Here is a 23,762-nt window from a genome sequence, read left to right as displayed (position 1 = left end):
TTACATTAATGAGCCTTGTGTTGAAAGAATACATGGTTCACTTCGAATGAAGGTTGGTTTTTTTGATTGAGGCAAATTAAACTTAAGTTCTGAAGAAGAATCATATTAGACTCTAAATGTTAGCACTCATCTTTCCACAGATGCTGCCTGACCTATTGTTTCCCTCCAGCACTTTGTTTTTGTTTCAGATCTCCAGCACTGCAGTATTTTGCTTTAATTAAACTCAGGAGATGTTTGTCCACTGTTTTACATGTTGACAAACAAATGGATGATTTTAATTTTAAATTAAAATGAATAATATTGCTAATCAACTAAATCACCAGATTTCATAAAGATATTACAGAACTGAGACACAAAGGAAATGATGAACTTTTTTTTAAAAATTGGGTCATTGGTGATATGATATTTAGTCAAGTTACAATACTGAAAATTAGCAGCTATCATGACATAACTGGCACAAGTTATCTTTAACCACGTGGCCGTGTATTCCAGATTCCTTCCCATACATCAACAGAACCCAAGCAGCAGAATGGTGTCCTAATTTGCATTCAGTAATAATCTTGCTGAGCTGTCCTTTGTGCCATTGCAGGCTTGCGTTAGCATGTTGCTAAAATTTGTGTTAACAAAGATGCCATGGTACACTTTACAAAAAAATAATTAATCAGCATTAAAGCAAATTCCCAATCTCCAAAACCATCAGTAAATGGGATACACAGCAGAGAGGTTGTAAAGCAGTTCATTTTGTGGGTGGACGTGAGGGAGATTACTGCAATAATTAAGAAAACTGAAGAACCAGGTAAAAAATGGCAAGTGAAGATGGGGGTTGAGGAGGGAAGGAGCTATTTGTTGCAAACTTTTACCAAAAGCCTATTTTGCAGAAATGTAAATCACAACAGAAAGATGTGGTGTGATTGCTGTGACACTAGTTTTTTCCACCCAAATTAACTACAATTTATATAGTTATATTCTTTCATTCTAATTGTACTACATATTCAACATTAATGAATACAAAACAGACATTACCACCTTCTACACACCCCTCAAATAACTGTGAAAATTCTCAACTGGGAAGCAGCATGGTCCTGTACTTAATCCAACAGTTGCCTTTATTGCAAATGTCATCCCCAGAAATTCAGCCAACAGGCTAACCACACAGCTGGAAAGCCAATAAAATCAAAAATAAACAATAGCAAAAATATGCAATTGTATTTCCTCATAATACACGAACGGCATTCACCAAAAAGAGAGCTTGTCACAGAACAGCTATACTTAACACCTCACTGCCCACACATGCCATCCTGCAAATCTGACACTGCAAAGAAACACCTCCAGATTTTATTCATATTAAATCATTTCCATCAGCAAAAATGTCACTTACATAAGTCACGAGCATAATACTATTTGACATCCTTTCCAAATCTAACTACAAAAAAAAACCTTATACCATACTGACCTTTCCCTCCATGGGCAGCAATTTCAATAAATAAGATACAGACATACATTCACCACTCGTTTCTTTCTCTAAAAGAGAACGCATGGCATCGTTCCTCAAGAATCTATTATTGTGCAGCTGTGGGGTCACTAGCATCTAGTCCGAGTGGGCACTCCATGCAAAAGCTTAAAGAAAAGTCAACTGGATTCTTGAGCAGACATTGAATTTGAATAGAATCCCGGTCCTCATGTTCACGTATTCAAGAAGGTTCACTGGACAGCAGCGACTCAGCCATGACACTCACACATCCTCATTCACCCTCAGCCTTTTGAATAAATTAAGCCAGCAGGATTCTGCCCCTGCTGAGATCAACTAATTCATGACACACCAGGAAATGGACTTAGGGCATTTGCCACAGTTTATGTAACTTGGTGTTACACCAAAGCTGTCAAAACAAACAGGTCTTTTAGTGTTGACAACATATAAAACAAAGTACCCTGTCCATTGCTATCAAATTGGAATCAAATTGCCCCACTATGTTAAGATTGTCCAGAGACAGCATATCCCCACCCTCATTCTTAAATAGTCTTCTGTTACTAGTCATCATTACAACATATAACACATTGTTCCATGCTATTAAGCCACAGAAATCTATCAACATTTAAAATAGTTTAGAAACTTGTTCTGACATTTGGACTTTGCATTGTTTCTTAATTATATTAGAGGAATTCCACTGTCAGATAAAATGTTTCACCCTTAAAATTAAAAAGGTCCGGCACAGGGTATGACTTGAAAATAGATTAGAACAGTGTATTGCATTGCAAATTAAAGTTTAGCTTTATCAAGTAATGAGCATTCTCTAAATTAAATCTTGGGAAAGGAGTACACCTTCCAATTTTCTCATGCTAATCACACATAAATTAAGAGCATAACAAAAACTGACAATTAACAGCTTAAGCTACAAATGCAATTTTATTTTTCTTTTGATGATCACAAAAGTTTAGAATGCTGTCTTCTTATTTTTAACCCAAGATTTACAAGAAATCCAAATGTGAATCCATACTTAGGGTAACAGATGTGCCTCTCGATCATTGCCTCACCTCAGCTATAGCTAATATAGAACATCTAAAAGGGTATAGCCACAGCACAGTTCCAAATTTTAAAATACAGGTTCATTGTTCTCCTGTCAAATTTATTAGTGGCTAAATAAAATCCAAGGTATAGTGATGGGACGAGGGATTAAAGATGACAGTGCAAGGATGAGGAAAGAGCAGAAAAGAAATATGAACCTGTATGCCTTTCACATGTGGTAAAGCATTCTAGTTAACAAGGATTTGTCACTGCATGGCAAGTATACATAACCTCAAATATCCTACAGCTTTTAAGCTGATCTTGCAATAGTGGAGCAAATCCAGTAGCAATGGACTATTGTTACTGGACAGTGGATGAATAATCTGGAAATAACATTATATCCCACCATAGCTACTGGGGAATTTGAATGCAGGAAAAAAAAAATAAATCAATATACCACTGTCACTGATTTCCTAATTTTCTAAAATGCCTGTCAGGTCATCAACTCTTACACAGGGTACTCTATTAAAGGTACTGTACTAAATGCATATTATAATCAGACCCTATACATTATATAGCACAAAAACATAGAAAAGCAGAATAAGCCATCAGGCTCTCGAGCCTGCTTGAATACGATTCAACACGATCACGGCTGATCATCCAACTCAGTACTCTGCTCCTGCTTCTCCCCACGCCCCTTGATCCTTAGTCCTAGAACTATATTTAACTGCTTCTTGAAAACATTCAATGTTTTGGCCTCAACTATTACTTGCGGCAGAGCATTCCAAAGGCTTACCGCTCTGACTGAAGACATTTCTCCTCAGCTTAGTCCTAAATAGCCTGCCCTATATCCTTAGGCTTTTACTCCTAGTTCCAGACACCCCACAAACATCCTTCTTATGTTTACCCTGTCTAGTCCTGTTAAATTACATAGATTTGTGAAATTTTTCTCCCTGCCCCAACCCACATTCTTCTAAACTCCACTGAATATAGTATGACAGTGCTGTATTTATATTTTCCTTTAACGTATTGTACCGTACTTAAATATTTACGTGTTTATTAAAATATTTTAATGCTTTTCTAACATTATAGGACATGTTTCTGTTTTATTGGGCATGCATTGGATGGGGCTTTATAGTATCCACATTTTTGTGGTATCCACATTTTTGTGGTATCCACGAGAGGTCTGTGGCTCAAGCCCTCACCACCTGTGAGGGATAAAGTGTAGTGACAGCCAGGATAGTCCAGGTGGTTCAATGTGCAAATTAACTTTAGTTGTACTGCACGGTCTGGTCCAGCAATGCTGTTGCCTCTTACGTGGCCTCTAAAATCACCTCTTCAACCACTCAGTTGTATTTACACCATAACAACAAAATCTCAGGCAAACCAGTATCTTGAAGGCAAAAAGGGCTAACGTCCAGCTCTTTGTTGATAATATTGGCAAGGTAAAAGGGACTAGATGAAGATGCAATCCCAGTAATAAATAACTTAGTTTGTAAAAATTGGTTTCTGCAGCTTTAAGGAGCCCCCTACATAATATTAGAAATTCACATTTCCTTGGGCATATCACATGCACAGAAAGAGGAACTTCATTACAATAACTGAATCCAACCAAACTTACTACATCTCTCAAATATTATAACTGGTTATAAAGACAGGAGCCATTTTAGTATGTGTGTCAGGTTATGAGCAGCACACATTCCATAACCAACTGGAAATTGCCAACAACCTGCATTTTATTGATACATGTCTAATTTAACAAAATATCTGAAGGAGTGACTAAAATTAAAGATGCTCTGAAGGATAGAATTGGAGGAGCACAGAGATGTAATGCTAGTAGAGCAGAGAAAGTTAGTACAAGTAAGGGAAGACCAGGCTCTGTAGGGATTTAAAGATATGAATGAGAATTATAAAGTTGAGGAAGTATCAATGAGGGAGCCAGAGACATTTAACAAGCTCAGGGAAGATTGATGAATGAGATTTGGTGGAGTTGTGGACAAGAGACTTTTGGATAAGCATTAGGCAGGGTGAAAGATTAGAGGCTGACCGGAACAGCTTTAGACGAATCAGGTTTGATAATAACATAGGCATAGATGAAGATTTCAGTATCAGATGCACTACTGCAAGGCTGAAGTCAAGCAATCTTCCAGGAGGTGGAAGTAGGTAACTTTGGAATTAATATGCATGTGAGATTGGGAAGCTCACCTTGTCCTGGTCAATGATCTTGCTCAGCTTAAGGAACCAGAGACAAGGGCTACAACTTACCCTTAGCTGACTTGGAGGAAAATGTTGTCTGCCCTCCCATATTGAATGTCAGGCAATGCTGTAGCATATCAGAATTTCAGGGGCTCAGGATGTGAAACTGACATACATATGAAACCAGAATTATTTTCAGATAACATTGTTGAAGGGATAGCATGAGAAACAGAAGGAAGCTGAGGCTAGGGATCTCCAGAGGTAGGGAGTCAGAATGGAAACTGAAATCATTGCAGGTGATCTCTGGCTATGGCTAAAGTATTTCCAATGTTAAACTTCAATTTAAATTGAGACGACTGAGCAACCAGATCCAGCTTAGTTCATCTTGTACAAGTTTTCATTCCCACAAATTTTACTTCAGACCATATTTTACAGTATCGGGGACAAACAGCTTCAATACTGAAAAAGAAATACACAAATACTTCAATACATCTTTCCAGAAGACATCCAAAACAACAACAAAACATTAACGTGGAAAGGAAGCGATTGTACATGCTCAGATGATCTATTAATGTGCATAATGAAAGATGTATGGAACAGCTCTAGATGGGAATAGGAGAACACATATGAACAAGAGAATCTCTTATTTCTGATGAAAGTTCAATAATAGTCTTGACTAGGGCCCAACATCTGGCTCTTGGACACGTCAATTACATTGGTAGAAGTCAAAATGGGTCAGCTAAATAGGCACACAACCACTGATATATTACCAAAGATAACTTCAGGTTTTGAAAATTACAGATGGTGATCCAAAGAATAACTTTACCATAATCAGTCAATCTCGTCAGCTTATTAGCACACACACAATGTGGCAGTTCACCGAATCTGATCTGATATGCCATTAGCAACAGTACTACTTTAGCTATTACACCTATACATTAAGTCAGTCTACCTTTTCAATATACACTTACCTCTGTGCTAGGGCTACGGCTAACAGTGACTGCCTCCGACGTAACAGTTGTGCTTGGAAGGTTGGAAATATCCCAATTATGGACTGCTGGAACAATGCCAGTTGTCTTTTGAGCAAGAACCGGTTGATTATCCAGCAATGAAACCTCATAAAATTCCTGAATATCTGGAAAACAAGAACATGTATCGAGAGTCCACAACCATGTTAAGATACACATACTGCAGGAACCTCCCAGTTTGTACCTTTTCCCAAATAACAGTATCATTTTTATTACAATAATTACCAAATAATCCAAACTTTACACAAGTTAAGAACCACAGATAAATCGTTGAGAGACAGCCAACAATTTTTAAACAACAAAATAAACAAATGCTAAAAGACTTCAATATTCATTTGCAACACTCCACAGTTTCAGAAGCAACATCTATGCACATCTATTCATTGGGATCAGCTGTGTGTTTACTTAGTCTACATTTTATCCTAACAACAAAACCATACAATGACATCGAAGGATATGGACATTGGTATGTGCGTAGAGATAAATGCAGCAAGAGATCCACGCATGGGATGATGAGTCCAGGATGCACATTAGGAGAAAAAGCCCTAGTTGTCCTCTCTCTGCCTCCATCTTGAACTGCACTAGTCAAAATTCTCTCATTATTTTCAAAGAAGTTAAAAGCTTTCTGAAAATACTTCAAACAAAATTTGTGAATGGCAGCATCCTTCGTGGTTTTCTTTCCCTGGGCATGCTACACTAAAGCAGTTTTCTGCACTGACTGACCAAATTAATTCAAGCATCTTTAAAAAGGTCAGTCCATTCTGAGAAACTGGTGAAACTTCAGAAATCTCATTTACCAAACAGTGTTTGAGACCATGAACAATTAAAGTGTATTCATAACCCATCTTTCATATCCTCAGGATATCCCAAAGCACATCACAGCCAAATTACTTCTAGAGTCCATGCATTGTCATGCCAGCTAATAGTATCCAAAATAAACAGCAATAAAAGGATGAGAAACTAGCTAATCTGTTTGGTGGCATGGGTCAAGATCATCCTCGGACAGCATGCATAGAACATTCCCTATACTTGCGCAAATATAGCTTGAGTATCTTGTATATCCACCTGAACAAACGACAGGACTTGTAATAAATATCAAGCAAAAGTGCAACAACTATGAGACCCACTGCATTTAAGTGTACCATAATGCACGCAAGTTCTGCAATATAACAAACTTGCAACCCTGTTAAGTTTTTCACCTACTGACAAGGAGCAAAACTGGACCTACTCTTGGAAAGCAAGGCAGCGCAAGTTACTGAGGTTGTCAGTAGGAGAGCACTTTGGAGCAAGTGATCATAATTTGATTAGTTTTAAAATAGTGATGGAAAAGGACAGACCTGATCTAAAAGTCAGAATTCTAAATTGAAGAAAGGCCAATTTTAAAAGTGCTCAGCAAGAACTTTCAAAAGTTGATTGGGGTGGATATTTGCAAGTAAAGAGATAGCCGGAAAGAGGGAAGCCTTCAAAAATGAGATACCAAGAGTCCAGGGACAGAATGTGAATCTTGGCTGACTACAGAAATCGAGACTCTGGTCAAGAAAAATGAAGCATATGTAAGTATAGACATCAGCGATTGAGTGAATCCCTGGGAGAGTACAAGAGTAGTAGGAATACACTTACGAGGGAAATCAGGAGGGCAAAAAACAGGAAACAAGATAGCTTTGGTAAATTGGTTAAAAGAGAATCCAAAAGGGTTTCTACAAATACATTAAGGACAAAAGACTACCAAGGGAGAGAATAGGACCCCTTAAAGAAAAGCAAGGCCCCCCAAGTCTGGAACTGCAGGAGATGGGTGGGGTACTAAATGAGTATTTTGCATCAGCGTTTACGTGGGGAAGGATATGGAATCTAGAGAGCTTGAGGAAATAAACAGTGAAATCTTGAAACTATTTCAGAGGAGATGGTGCTGTACATCTTACAACATATAAAGATGGATATATCCCTGCAATTGGACCAGGTGTACCCTACAACTTTGTGGGAAGCTAGGGAAGTGATGACTGGGCCCCTTGTTGAGATATTTGTATTTTCAATAGCTACTCGCGAGGTGCCGGAAACCTGTTGGCTAACATGGTGCCATTATTTAAGAAAGATGGTAAGGAAGAAACCAGGAAACTGTGGACCAGTGAGCCTGATAGCAGTGGTAGGCTGGGTATTTGGGGGGGTGGGGGAATTCTGAGGGACAGGATTTACATATATTTGGAAAGGCAAGCATTGATTAGGAACAGTGAACATAGCTTTGTGGTAAGAAATCGTGCTTGACCAACTTGATTGAGTTTTTTGAAGAAGTAATGAAAGGGATTGGAGAAGGCAGAGCGGTGGATGGTGTCTATATAGGCGTCAGTAAGGCGCTCAACAAGTTTCCACATGGTAGACTGGTTAAAAATGTTAGGTCACATGGAATTCAGGAAGAACTAGACATTTGAATACAAAATTGGCTATAAGGTAAGAGACAGAGGGTGGTTGTGGAGGGATGCTTTTCAACTGGAAGCCTGTGACCTGCGGTCTGCCACAGGGATCGGTGATGGGTCCACTGCTTTTTGTCATCTATATAAATGATGTGGATGTGAACATAGGATCTATGATTAGTATATTTGCAGATGGCACCAAAATTGTTGGTGTAGTAGACAGCGAAGGTTACCTTAGAGAGTACAACAGGACCTTAGTCAGATGGGCGGATGGGCCGAGGAGTCACAGATGGAGTTTAAGCTAGATAAATGTGAGGCGCTACATTTTGGTGGGGAAAATCAAGGCAAGACTTATACACTTAACGGTAAGGTCCTGGAGAGGCATGCTGCCAAAAGGACCAGAGTGCAGGTTCATCGTTCCTCGAAAGTGAAGTCGCAGGTAGACGGAGTAGTGTAGGCAGAATTAGTATGCTTGCCTTTGTTAGTGAGTGGATTGAGCATAGGAGTTGGGAGGTCATCTTGCAGCTCTACAGGACATTGGTTCGGGCACTTTGGAATACTGCATTCAATTCTGGCCTGCAAACTATAGGAAGGTTTTGTTAAACTTGAGAAGGTTCAGAAAAGATTTACATGGATATTGCCAGGGTTACAGGGTTTGAGTTATAGGGAGAAGCTGAATAAGCTGGGGCTATTTTCCCTGGAGCATCAGAGGCTGAGAGGCAACCTTACAGATGTTTGTAAAGTAATGAGGGGCATGAATAGGATTAATAGTCTTTTCCCCAGGGTAAGAGCGTCCAAAACTAGACACGGAATGAGCTGCCAAGGAAGTGGTACAGGCGGGTACAATTACAACATTTAAAAGACAGCTGCATGGGTATATGAATAGGAAAGATTTGAGGAACATGGACCAAATGCTGGCAAATGGGACTAGATTTATTTAAGATATCTGGTCAGCATGGACAAGTTGGATCAAAGGGTCTGTTTCCATGCTGTGTATCTCTATGATTTTAAGAGCAGAGAACAGGGTTGTAAGGAGGTATCTCATACACTTAGAAACAGTTCTAAGCTATTTCATAGCATGTATAAATACCAATTTAATTCAAGTATTGTTGAAACCCTCATCTCTTGCATTTATATGGTGATGCAAACATGAATAAACATCAAGAGCATGAGGGCGGCACAGTGGCTCAGTAGTTAGCACTGCTGCCTCAAGACGCCAGGGACTGGGTTCGATTCCACCCTCGGGTGACTGTCTGTGTGGGTTTCCTCCAGGTGCTCCGGTTTCCTCCCATAGTCCAAAGATGTGCAGGCTAGGTGGATTAGCATGCTAAATTGCCTGTAGGTGTTCAGGGATGTGTAGATTAGGTGAGTTATAGGGGGATGGGTCCGGATGGGATGCTCGGAGGGTCAGCATAGACTTGTTGGGCCGACGGGCCTGTTCCACACTGTAGGGATTCTATGATCTATGAACCAGACCAAAAAATTGCCACCAGAGCCTAAACAAGAAATAGTAAAGCTTGACTAAAACTTAGTATGTTTTATGAAACAGCTGGAAAGAGGAGATTGATGGACAGAATTCCAAACCTAGGGGCAAGATGACTGAAACTTCAGCTTCCAATGATATAGCAGAGAAAATGGGGGTATCCACAAGAGAGTATGTTCTTGGAATGCAGAGTTCTGAGAATGGTTTAGAGCTCAAGGTTAGACAGCTAGGCAGGAGTGAGGCTAACGAAAGATTTGAACACTGTGTGGAATAAACTTCCTGAGGAAATGGTGTATGCAGGTACATTTCCAATGTTTAAAAGACATTTGGATACAAATATGAATAAGGAAAGGTTTGGAGGAACATGGGCCAGGAGCAGGTAGATGGGACGAGTTTAGTTTGGGATTATATTCAGCATGGACTGGTTGGACCAAAAAGTCTGTTTCCACGCTGTATGACTCTATGACAATACCAATTTTAAATTGAAGCAAACACTGGCGAACTGGAGGCAGGTCAACAAACACAAGGATCGTGGGTAAACAGAACATGAAATGAGTTATGATACAGGTAGCAAATAGAAACTTAGATTATGGAGGGACAACGGTACGTGAGGACAATGACAGATGAGTACAGCCGAGAAAGCAAAGATTTATATTTCAATTAGACATATTCGAGCAAATTTTTTAAAAAAGCCACTTTAGACGCAGCATTACAAAATTCAAGTTTGAGTCAATTTGTGCATCCATCAGAACAACCATACTTCTTTAAAAAGGTGATTTCAGGCTTAAGTCAGCCAATTTTAAGGCTCATCTTTTGGCCTAATATTTAACTGAGTTATACTCCCTATTAGCATCCCTACCAAATCAGGAAATAAAGCAGATAAAAAGCAGAAAGGCGAGTGGAAAAATAAGAATTATGCAAACTATATCAAGCATGATACAATCCTCATTCCTTTGGTACGCCATAATCAAGGAGAAGCATGAGGTGCATTGGACTTCGAGCTGAATAGCACACTGAAATATAGCTGGAATGAGAGCATTGCAAGTGCTCAAAGATGGTCATTTAGCTATTAATTCCTCGAAAGCAGGGGCAAAGAGAAAGCTACATTAAAAATACAGATTCTATAAAAAATCTTTGGGAGCCAGAAGGCTGCATGGAGTGAGCGGATCACACAGGCAAAGGTGAGAAAGCATGGGACAAACAGAAAAAGGGATTACTGATCGTAGACCAAGGAAGAGGAGAAGCTAGATGGGTGTTAATGGGGACTTGAAAATGGATTAGCTCTGCTAAAAGCAACTTACTGCGACAGATCCTAGGATGTGGGGATCAGTAATAGACAAGGGAAAGGGTGTTCATGTTCTGAAATGGTTGAGCTTGATTTTGAGTCCGGAAGGCTGTAAGGTGCCTAAGTGAAAGATGTGTCACTCTTCCAGCTTGCATTGAGCTTTGTTACAGCACTGCAGCAGGCCCGAGTCAGAAATTTTGGCATGGGAACCAGAGTGATATACTGAAGTGGCAAGCAACTGGAAGCTAGGGTTCACTTTATGGATGGCATGTAGATGTTCTGCGATGTATTCAGCCAGTCTGCATTTCATCTCCTCAGTGCAGAGAAGACCACGTTGTGAATGGTGAATATAGTAAAACTAGATTGAATGAAATGCAGGTAAATCACTGCTTCACCTGGAAGGTGCGCCTGAGGTTTTTGATGGTGAGGAGGGAGGAGATAAACAGACAAGTGCCTACAAGCCTTCTGCAATTGCATGGGAAGATGCCTTGGTGGTATAAGGAGGTACTGATGGGGGAAAGTGGACCAGGGGTGTCCCAGATGGCACGGTCTCTGCAGAAGGCCGACAAGGGAGGTGAGGGGAGGGGAGGGGAATGCGTGTCTGGTGGTGGCATCCAGCTAAGGTGGATTAATGGTGACTTATGATACTTTTGATGTGGAGACTGGGGTGGGGGACGGTGGAAAGCAAAGACGAGGAGGATCTCATCATTGGTGGGTAAATTATCGTAATCAATATTGAGACCTGATTCTTGGTTACTTGGAGAAGCATGGATTACTCAGGGTAGCGAGCATTGCTTTGTTGAGGAAAGGTTGTGTCATACTAACTTGATTTGCAGGGGAAGTAACAAAGAGGATGATGGCAGTTGTACAGTGGATGCTCTCTAATCCCTTATTGAAACTCGTATAGACAACATTCTGCCACATAAGACCTTAAAAATTAAATCTCATGGGATACAGGAGAATTGGATCCAAAAAAACAGTTCAGTGACAGGGGAAAAAAGGATAACCATTGACAGATGTTGTACAAATGGAAAGTGATTTCCAGTGGTGTTCCACAGGCCTCAGTGCTGGACACCTTGCTGCTTGACTTAGATTTATTGTGGGAGGCATGATTGAGAAATGTGCAGACAAAAGCTGGGTAAGTATTTGATAGCAAAGATATCAATGCCTTGATTGAATGGGCAGAAAAGTGGCAAAATGAATTCAATTCAGAGAAGTGCAAGGTATGGGAATACACAATAAGGGAAGGTATTGAGGGACCATGGAGTGCACGTCCACAGGCCCCTGAAGATGGCAGGACGGGTAGATAAAAGGTGGTAAAGAGCATTTTTCGTGGGAGGCTTTCCTTCATATACTGAACCAGTCTACATCCAATTGCAGCAAGACCTAGACAATATGCAGGCTTGGACTGACAAGGGGCAAGTAACATCTGTGCCACACAAATGCTTGACAAGAACCACCTCCAACAACAAAGAATCTAACAACTGACTCTTAAAAATAATGGCAATATCAAATCACTGTCCTAGCGGTTACCATTGGCCAGTATTTGAACTGGACTAGCCATACAAGTACTGCAAGTACAAGATCAGAGGCTAGGAATACAACAGCAACTAACTCGCTTCATGACTTCCCAGAATCTGTACACCATCTACAAGGCTAGTGTGATGGAATACTCCCCACTTGCCTGAATGAGTGCAGTTCCAACACTCAAGAAGCTTCACACCAGTCCTGACAATGCAATCTAGTTGATTGGTAGCAATCCACAGACATTCATTGCCTCCACCACCTGCACACAGCAACAGCACTATATACCATCTACATGATGCACTGCGGAAATTCACCGAGATTCTTAGGCAGCAGCTTCCGTACTCCACAACACCATTCTTGTCCTTCTGGAAAGGAACAGCAGATTTATGGGCACACCACCACCTGCAAGTTCTCTAATCAAGTCACACACCATACTATTTTGGAAATCTATTGCTGTTCCTTCACTATTGCTTTGCCAAAATCCTGGCACTCCCTCCTACCAGCATTGGAGGTGCACCTACTTTAAATGGACTGCAGCAGTTCAAGGTGGCAGCTCACCACCTGCTCATGTTCACGAAATGTTTGACTAGGCAGTGACGTCCACATCCTATGAAAGAATAATTAAAAGATTAAATTTTGCTTCATGCCACAAAGGTGCTTTGATGAGATCATTGGAATGGGATGGAACAGAACTAAGTCTAATACAAATATGGAACTTCTTATCATTTCACTTCCAAGCAGTAAACATTACAAGAGCAAAAACAAAACCCATCTAAAATGAACAACGTGTCTATACTTTGGAGCTGCAAATACAACAACTTGATGCTTAACACAACTTGCACACATCTGCTCAATTCAGGAGTCTCAAAAACTCTGCTAACTTTCCTTAACTGATGGGCATTCACGACAATACACAGAATGGCTGCAACCTTGCAGCCAGGAGTCAACACTCCCACCCTACACTGTAAACACTATTACGACATGTATCATTTGTCAGTACATGTGCCCAACAAAATGAAATTGACCACTAAACAACCAGCAACAGAAGAAACCTTAATAATGCATTGCCTATGTCATACTTTCATCCAAGAAAACCACATTGTTTCAGGATCAGCTGTGTTGAGGGTTGTATCTACTTCGTTTGAATTCCTTAAATACTACAAAATTCCTTTGATGCCCAAAAGTTTACAAACAATTCAAAACCAACCACTTAAACTTTACACCTTCCAATACTTGCCTCAAGTCACTTCCATTGTCAGAGCACCTGAGAAACCAAATTCCACTCAGTATTTGACTTCATCCTTATCCTCTATGGCCCAATACCATTTCTAATCCAAAAATCACCCAGTTCTTTCCTGAAATAAGTAAACTAAAACTTAAGTATATTCATGAGAAATCTATTCCATTCCGCTGCAAGATAAAAATATCATTCACTCCCAGGAATTTGGTCATTACGTTCTTTTAAAAATGGGAAAAAAACTGAAGGACACAAGATTCTACAATGTGGTTAATATGAATTCCTACTTATACATTAGCCAATCATGAAAATAACTATATGTAACAGTGGATTTAAGTGTAGTAAAAATTCTTGCAAGAGACATAAAAAGGAAAGTGGCAGGTCAGATATCATCCAACTTGAAAGGCTCCCGGTGTTCTATTCAATCATATTGGAATCATTCAAATTCACATTGGCATTAAGTGAATGGATTTTAGAAGGATGGTTGATTCCTTTTAAGTACCTTTTCCCCCAAAAAAGATTCACAACAGGTGTTGTGATCGACACCAACCGGCTCATGAACAGAGTACACGATTTCAACTGCAGTGCGAATAGCCGATTACAGTGCAAGGAAACAGCATACCCTGTAACATTTGGCAAAGATAATCCTATATTACCAGCATCTCTCTACCTTCCAGTACCCAAAAGCAACCCATATCTAATTCCACATATGGATTTTTCAGTGCATTCTCCCTAAACACAAGGGTAACAGAATCAGCTAATTTACAGTAGAGGGCCATTCAATCTACTGCACTTCAAAATTCAGCATGTGTAAGCCACCAGAACAGGAAGAGCACAGATCTAAAGCTTTGTTGTAGGTTACAGAGATGGACATGGGTGGGAAGAAGCAAAAGGTTTGAACACAAGGATGGTAATTTTAAAACAAGAGGTATTGTTTGGTCAGTGAACATACAAGTGACGGATTAACAGGTCTTTGGGCAAGTTAGGATTTTAGCAGCAAGGCCATAAACTCAGTTGAGAGGATGCAGGATAGAAGCTGATCAGAAAACACTGGATTAGTAGAAAGGAATTAGCAGTTGAGCTGAGGCATGAGCAGGGACAGAAAGTGTTAGAAGTAGATGGCCTTGGTGACAAAGGAGAAGTGAAGTGGAGTCAAAAGCTCAAATAGGGTGGCACGGTTGCAAACAAACATTCTGCTTCAGCCAAACATTATGGCCAGGAAGAGCTATCTAATTCGTCCTAGTGACTATCCCTTCTGCATGGCTCTGTACTTTTTTTTCTTTAAGTGCACATCCAGTTCCCTTTAAAATTTGGAAAATAACATCCCTGAACGGAGTCACTTCTTCCTCACCCAAAAAACAATATTACTTTACTAATTAAACATATTTTCTATGTTCAATTAAATTATAGTAAAGATTTTGTGCCTTCTAAAGCTATTCACATTAATAAATGTGATAGTATATATGGAAAAACAAGGCTATAAAGAGGCTCTATAACTCAAAATGAATTATATACATTGCCAACCTTTACCAAAATTCTGACATCCTAAACTGGTGTGCAATTACTGTCAAATAATAGAGCTGAGGAGATAGCAAGAACTGCAGGTGCTGGAAGTCAGAACCAAGACAGTGTGGAACTGGAGAAATACACCAGATTAAGCGCATCAGGCAGAACGGGAAAGATGACATTTCAGGTTGGGACCCTTCGTCAGGACTCCTGACTTCCAGCATCTGCAGATCTTGCTATCTCCTCTGCTCTATTTTATTGTACCCTCATTATCTGACAGTAATTTACACACCAGTCTAGGATGTCAGAAGTTTGGTAAAGGTTGCCATGTATATAATTCATTTTGAATTATGCAGCCTCTTAATAGACTTGTTGTTTTTCCATAAATACTATCACGTTCATTTATATATTTTTAATGTGAATGTCTTGCTTTAGAAGGCACAAAATCTCTTACTATAATTTAATTGAACATAGAAAATATATATTGTTTTGAAGTGAGGAAGAAGGGACTCCGTTCAGGGTTGTTATTTTCCAAACTTTAAAGGGAACTGGATGTGCACTTAAAGAAAAAGGAGTGCAGAGTCATGCAGAAGGAATAGTCATTAGATAGCTCTTCCTGGCCACAACATATGGCTGAAGCAGAACGTTTGAAACCATGCCGCCCTATTTGAGCTTTTGACTCCACATCTCCTCTGTCACCAAGACCATCTATCTATCCCTGTTCGTGACTCAGTTCAACTGCTAATTCTCTTCTACTAATCCAATGTTTTCTGATCAGCTTCTGATGAAACATCAACTTTCCTGTTCCTCCTGATGCTGCCTGATCTGCCGTGTTCCTCCAGCTCCACACAAAATAGAGCAGACATCTCATCACACATGGAATGCTTTTCTCTTCCTGATAAACCAAGCAAACGCTGTGCATTATTTAATCATGCATTGTATTTAAATGTAATTATTCAGTACAGAAATCATTCCATTATAATCAAGTTAGAACTCCCAGCAGTTATTAAACAAAATGCACACTTATTCCCTCACCCTCCCAAAAGAACAGCAACTAAACTAAGTCAGAACAAATGGAACAGTTAAGGTTGCAAAGCTCAAACTCAACAGTGGAATTCTCTCGGAATTTTCCAATAAGTTTGCCAACTATTAAATAAAAGCACATTAGCAATGGACCCCTCAATACATTCCACTGTCTGCTATTTGAATTTGTTTTGAAAATTCCTAATACAAACGATAACCTGATAATGCAGAAAGAGTCAACATACCTTCTGGTCCTATGTCATGCAGCATATTCAGAACAGAAATGGAAATGCAACACCACAATAGTAAGAATAAATGTTAAAACGAATCACAATTTCATTATAACAGATATTCATCAGTAAATTGAAAGCTGTAGTCCAATTAAGGGTCTAACCGCATACCTTTAGCTTTGCAATCAAAATGGCATTGCCTGAAACTTTTAATGGATTACTGCTATACAATTTACCAAGACATATCTGTCACCTTCAATTACAACAGGTGGTTCATTACAGAATGTCCCAATTTCAATCATTTGTCAATTTGCATTTTAAGATAATTGTCCTAAAATTCATCAATTTTATTCAATTGACTTATTCACTAAATGACCCTGTCTAGTTCATTTTTCTTAATGATCATTCCAGATTGTTTTGTTTTAGAGATTTCTTGCATTTACAACTGATGTTTATAATGATGATAGCAACTATCCTGATAAAATGCTGAAGATGCAAAGATTAATGCAGCCTACAAAACCACATTTCCAGTTTAAAGAGCATTAATACACATATTCTAAAACAGACACATTCATACTAGCTAGCAAACAGGTCTTCTAAAGTTAGACAAATGTGTCTATAAATAGCAAAGATTTGGCTTCTATCAACCCTGCCAAAAAGTTCAAGTCAAATGAATGTGAACTCAATGTAATTTTATGGGCAAGGCAAGGGAGGCATTGCCAAATATAGCACACAAGAAAACTCTCCACCTATCCCACATTTTATTTGTTAGATGCACTCCATTCTACTGATTTGTAGAATCGCTCAATCTACACCTCTTAATTGGTGATTTTATTCCTCTATTTTGAGGAAAGGTCAAGAATGACACCTTTAAAATTTTAGGTCCTTGGGACCCAATTCATACCTGGTATCAATGGACTTAAATATTAGTCTATTGGAAGAATGCCAAGAAATAAGTGACTTTTGCACATAATTTTTTTTCATTTTGTAGATTTTAGACCTGGATTTTGACTAACGGGACACACAGTGGGTGACATTATCTCTTTCCTGAAAGGCAGAGCATGGGAAAGTTAGTGAGGAATGTAAAGGTGCAACCCACAATAAAGTTAGATATGCTAGCTCCCTTTTGGAGCAAAACATGTTGGTCAACTGAAAGTTAAGGAAGACAACAGGAAACCTTCAGTTAATTCAAAAAAATTTAATTTGGGCTTGCACTGGCACAGAAAACATTAAAATCACTAACTTGCTTGAAAAAAATCCTCAAGGTACAACTTGGATACAGTTCTCCCACTCTTCCCAACTGATCCAAAATCAGCCTGTATTCTTTAGTTTATCAAAGCAAAAAACCCATAAACAGCTTTCTCAACTCAGCAGCATCTCTCTCTTTCCCTACCTCCATTATAATTGGTAGTTTATATCAAAAGACACCGTCAACACTAAACCAATTTACACTATTTGTAATGAAAATGGCTCTGCAGAAGAAAACGCTAAAGAAATGCCAATTAGCCAACACATTCAAAAGTAGGAACAATATTGTTTGTTTAATTTATTGATTTATGTTTGTGTTGACTGGAGCAATGCAAAACAAATTCTACTTTCTTCCTTTGGCCCCAAGTACTTACCTAAATGTTTGGCTGAAATTATTACTTTGACCCCTATGTTAACTAGCCCCAATGGCAAAATAATTCTTCCTCAAAACACTAATGCAAAAAGAAAGTTTACTTGACACTTATTTTCTGACATTAAAATTTACCCCCAACCATCTAGCAACAGTCTTTACATTTTCAAAACTAAAACTTTTCATAGCCTCTTCTGCTCAAGTGAGAAAACAAGATACCCAAAAGAAGATACTATTTTATAACTAGTCACCAGTTCAAGCAACAATCTTGCAAATTTACAACATATATTTACAATAATTTTAATTTTTTGGGGGGGGTGCAGCAATGGAGGAAGGACAAGTGCACCGCAGGGCAGCGGATCCAAAACTATACTGTACTAACTCGGGCCTTGCAAAAACTTAACCTCCATATAATCTACATCTGCATATAACAAACAAAAACTTGCCTCTAAATGGTTTACACATGAACAGCTGAACTTTAACATTAATGATCATCCATACAAAAGTTTTTATACTGAGTTTATCATTGAGTTCCTTTCCCTAGGATGCTTCAAGTCCTCACATAAACTTGTCCTTGCCGCTTGTTCCAGTCTCTGTTCCTACAGTTAACATTGTTATGTTCTCCTGTAACCCTCTCCAATCCCATGCCATCTCTTGTGCAGTCAACAGATCCAATGCTAAAACGGAATTGCTGGAAATGCTCAGCAGGTCTAGCAGCATCTCTGAATAAAAATATCAGAGTTAACATTTTGGAGTCCGGTGACTCTCCCTCAGAACAGATGGTAGCTCGGAAAATTGTGGTTTATATGCAGAAAATCGAGGGGTAGGGAGTCAATGAGAGACAGCAAGAGAGCGAGAAGAACAGTAGGGTAGACAAAGGAGTTAATAATGATCTGGCTTGGAGAGTGAACAGTTGTTAATGGGGACTGTTAGTGACCAACGATAGGTAGTATGTAATGGCAGGCAGTGATAACAAGGCCTGGTGCATGAGGTAGGGGGCTAGGGGGCTAGGACACAGGAAAGTTTAGGCCCTAAAATTATTGAACTCCATATGGAGTCCAGAGGGTACCAAGCGGAAAACGAGGTGTTGTTCTTCTAGCTTACGTTGAGCTTCAATGGGACACTGCAGCAAGCCAGACACAGATGTTGGCCGGGGAACAGAGTGGTGTGTTAAAGTGACAGGCAACAGGTAGCTCAGGGTCTTTTTGTGAGCAGAACATAGGTGTTCTGTGAAGCGGTCACCCAGTCTATGCTACGTTTCCCCAATGTGGAGGGGACCACATAGTGAGCAGCGAATGCAGTAGACTAGATTCTGGGAAGTACAGGTGAAGTTTTGCTTCACCTGGAAGGTATATTTGGGTCCTTGGAGAGGGGGGCGGAGGAGGTACACGGGTAGGCGGTGCACCTTCGCTGGTCGCAGGGGACGGTGGTGTGTGCGCGCGCGTGAATGAACAGTAGACCAGGGTGTCCCAGAGGGAATGGTCCTGCGGAAGGCGGACAAGGGAGGGGAGGGGAATGGGTATCTAGTGGTGGCATCTTGCTGGACGTGGCAGAAATGATGTCTGATGATCTTCATGCTGGTGGGATGTAGGTACCATCAGTTCTGAGGAAGGGTCACTGGACCCAAAACGTTAACTGATTTTTTTTCTTCACAGATGCTGTCAGACCTGCTGAGCTTATCTTTTGTCTCTGAATTACAGCATTCACAGTTCTTTCAGCTTTTAATAATGTGCAGCACACCATTTATAAATCTTTGCTAATCCAAACAATCGTTTCACCTTTATTTTTGTTTACTGCACAACTAAATTTCAATTCATTATTTCTAATGAAACAGTTTTTGAAAAATCAATGTACACATTTACAGCGAACTCATGTCACCATCATCTTGAGTCTATTTACATGCACTTTCTGGAGAAAATCTACACTAGTCAGTCAGTTTTAGCTGGGCTAGTGGTAAAATCCCAAAATTTTCCTCAACAACCGAAATAAGGTAGGAAAAGTAACAACATTCCCACGCTCAGGCACTATCAAAAGTTCCTTCCTAGAAATCATGTACATACAAATATTAATGAGGCTTAACTATGCTATGAAAGATGCATCCAATGTCACTGAGGTATTTGGAGTGTTGCCATCCCCAATATAATCAGTATCTCAGCAAGAGAGCAGACACGAATTTTGGAAAGGGAGAAAGCAAACAAACATACAAAAAGATTAAGAAAAAAAAGCAATACACAACGTGTGCGGACATTAGTTCCGTCTTGAACAGCTTACAATAGTAGTTTATGGTATTTAATGGGGAGGTATTAAGGGGAACAACAGGAAGTACAGATCTTTTGGACATACAGTGAAATGGAATATTTGTTATTTTACGAAAAGCCCAATGTGTTTGCCATTTAGCCAAAACAAAAATCATTGAATAAAAAGCTAACTGCACAACTTCTCAAAAATTCACTACTGCCTTGCTGATGATGGCAAGCAGATCAGTAGATTTCCTGATGGATCTAATCCTTAGGCTAGAGGATCCTACTATCCAGAGAAGCAGTTTATCTGTGAACCACTTAAACCGTCATTATACTTCAATCATTTGCCTCTCTTTGTAGTTAAATTTGTACTTGGACGGAGATCGCATATACACAGCACATTTGAAACCTCTGATAACCAATAAGACCTACTACATACTAGTATTATTTTGTTGACAATGACAATGACAATGACAATTTAATACTACAACACAACGTTAGTTTGTCAGAGCTATTTGTATTAGTGGTACGCTACTGAACACTTGAAAGATTAACCTTTGACAGTCGTTGGACCTTTTACATTTATTTTATGATTAAAATTATAATTAAACAGTGGAAGGTGCCTCATATCATTGAAATCAGTACTAATAGCCATTAAGCACTGTGGCTTGACCAATAAATACCAGTTTGCCAGAATGCTCATATCCCAAATATGAATAAAATATCAATATTAAAATTATTTTAATTATGTATTTGAAAGTTCAACGCAAATTAGGTTACAGCTGATGTCAAGAGGGATCATTTTCTTTACAATATTATCCTTATTTCTCTTCCTCCCCATCAAAACGATTTTAATCAACTGCACTATTCTCTAACGAGAGTGTGTGGACTTCTGATTAAGTGTCAATAAGTTTTGAAATCAGAAAAGGATTTTCCCATTCTGCAAAATCTAAATTGATACCCAGAATTTTAATGCAACTCCCACTATCCTTATTTCCACTTAAAAATCCATATAGTCATCAATACGGTTTTCCTTAAAATGTCATATCGTAGCGATTTCATATCTACTTTCTTCAGCACCACCTCCACACGTGTCCAACTCAGACATGCCACACACAGCCGAAACTGTTTACATTAATAAATCACGCCCCTTCCTCCATAATGCTTCCTGTTCACCGCCCAAGTGCTCCTGAATGCAACCGAATCGCATCATGTACACGGACATCAAGTTGTAATCTGATCGTTCAACACTATAAGCAGAGTTCATTAGAAATGCTGCACTGGTGCCGCCATTCATTTCAGTGTTGCGGGGTTTAAAATGACGCGACAACTTCTGTCAAATATTCGCAATTACATTGTTTGACTATTCCCGCTTTCTCGCCTCTCCGTGATTCACAGAATCGCAAGGCAACAGGTTGTCAGCTTAAGGGGAAAGAATGGTTTCGTAATCGGATAAGAAAAGCCAAGGGATTCCCGCGTTGTTAAAACGTCAAACCTCTTTCTCTGTCCAGAATATTTAAGTCCTTATGTTCAGAACAACCCATTGGTATTTTAACAGCTCTCATCGGCTGATGCTGCTGTTAACCTCAAAAAGTAATAAGTGAAGACGAGATGTCGAGCGGTCTACGTACGTACCTATTAATGCTTGAAAGAGATTACTGCGGAATATATTGATGACTCGCTCGATGGAGGCACGGAGCTGACGGTCTTCAGTCTTGCCGAGCTTGGCACGGTAATTCTCCAGGAGCTTCAGAGCTCGCTGAGCATCTGAGCAGAGACAAGGGGCAAAAATAATCACACATTTAACGATCATTACTGGCCCGATCCCGTAACAACTCCTGGAGTTACAACATAGCTCATCTTTGCCCAGCTTTTAGCACTTGGTAGAAAATGACAAAGATTTCCTTCGTTAAAATCGGTTCGTCTTAAAGTTCGTTTCAATGGTGCTAAATACAAAGTGTTAGCGTACTTGTAAAAACTTTTATTAAATGCTTATGCTTGCATTAAGGTTAAATTAAGCCCAAAGTTTAACATGCTGAAACTCACCCTGCTTTCGAACTGGCATCCTCCTGTTTCAGATTTCCTTCACAGGTTAAATCTCCCAGTTAGTAATTCCCTCAATTCTAAATTATCCTCCGAAGAGTCTCAGGAGACAGGATCTTTTCTTCTGCGCTTTCAAATGGTCCTGACAATCTGCTGGAAACACCGGATCCCAACTTTTCGCTCCGACTCCAGGAAACGTGTAAATATTTAGTGCAATCAGTTTCACTGACAATCGATTTTTTTCCTTCAAAACAGGCTTAGGCTTGTTTAAGAAAGAGGAAAGAGACACTTTTGGTTTCTTTTCGATACAAGTCAATCCTTCCTTCCTGAAGTGGATTGACCGGTTTGTAAAGTATTGGCCTCAGGAGCACCTCATCCTGACTCTCTCTTCTTTCCCAGACTGGAATACCGTATCTCTGATCAGACAGTTTCTGCTGGTTATCTTGCCCGGTCACTGCTCGCTTGTCCTACTTGTTCAAGGTGACTGCAGGAGACCGATTGGGGAGAGTGGATCCTCTCCGCTCACCTTGAGAGGGACTGTCCTGGTCTCTGCCCCTAACACTCAGGGTCCTCCAGTGGATCCCTTTGCTGGGTGTGGGTTGTTTTTATTTTGGGAAAAGTGGGGGGGGGGGGGGGTCCTCTCTCTCTCTCTCCTCTGTAGGGGATGCAGCAAGCGGCAGCCTCCCCCCCCTCCGTTCTGCCACCCTGAAAGCGAGGCCGACTCTCTGGCTGTCTCCCCGTCAGGCCAGTTACAGGCTCCGGGGCTCGCGCTCTCTTGCCTCCCCGTGGAGTTGCAGTCCTTCGCCGCCGCCAGTGACCCTCCTCCTCCACCTCCTCGTTTCCCCGCCCCGAGAGGTGGGGCCCCCGGACCGGCACCGACACCCACTCTCCCGCTCCTCTTGTTCCCGTTTCCACCAAAAACAAACTTTCACTGGCGCCGCTTCCCTCCCGCCAACAACTCCGACGACTCCTCTTCCCGGTCACTGCTAGAGAAATCCCAAACTTTCCCCCAAAATGGCGACCGGGACCGGGAATCTCCACCACCTGACCGGCCGCCCGCCAATCAGGAGGGAGCTGGCCGACCGGCGGGGCGGGGCCCAAGTTTAAGGAAGGCCGCGGTGATGCTGCAGAGGGGCTTATCCCAGTTTTAAAACTCCAGGACTGTCCCTCTCAAACACCCTGCCCCAAAATTCACTCACCGTCCCTCCCTCACAGACTCTGCCCCAAAACTCACTCACTGTCCCTCTCCAACACCCTGCCCCAAAACTCACTCACCGTCCCTCCCTCACATACCCTGCCCCAAAACTCACTCACCGTCCCTCCCTCACACACCCTGCCCCAAAACTCACTCACCGTCCCTCTCCAACACCCTGCCCCAAAACTCACTCACCGTCCCTCTCCAACACCCTGCCCCAAAACTCACTCACTGTCCCTCTCC

At 40.5% G+C, this 23,762-nt stretch overlaps 1 protein-coding gene across 3 annotated transcripts in view; it reads right to left on the bottom strand.

The window, feature by feature from the left end:
* Window positions 1–23,355, bottom strand: part of LOC109923563 (disks large homolog 1-like) — a 193,103-nt gene extending 169,748 nt beyond the window's left edge. For 2 of the 3 annotated variants that reach the window (XM_048604324.1, XM_048604325.1), the window contains exons 1-3: window positions 22,328–23,355; window positions 21,917–22,048; window positions 5,671–5,834 (exon numbers count right to left, since the gene is read on the bottom strand). In XM_048604324.1, the coding sequence (XP_048460281.1) occupies window positions 5,671–5,834; window positions 21,917–22,048; window positions 22,328–22,346 (315 nt within the window). In that variant the 5' untranslated portion in view covers window positions 22,347–23,355. Of the gene's footprint in view, window positions 1–4,240; window positions 5,159–5,670; window positions 5,835–21,916; window positions 22,049–22,327 lie in introns of those variants that run through there. The other variant, XM_048604326.1, reaches the window with a different exon arrangement.
* Window positions 23,356–23,762: the final 407 nt, after the last annotated feature.

The sequence above is a fragment of the Rhincodon typus genome, chromosome 13 (genome assembly GCF_021869965.1).
Source record: "Rhincodon typus isolate 14 chromosome 13, sRhiTyp1.1, whole genome shotgun sequence".
Lineage (NCBI taxonomy): Eukaryota > Metazoa > Chordata > Chondrichthyes > Orectolobiformes > Rhincodontidae > Rhincodon > Rhincodon typus.
Note: the sequence above shows the minus strand (reverse complement) of the source record. Positions and strands in the feature narration are given on the sequence as shown.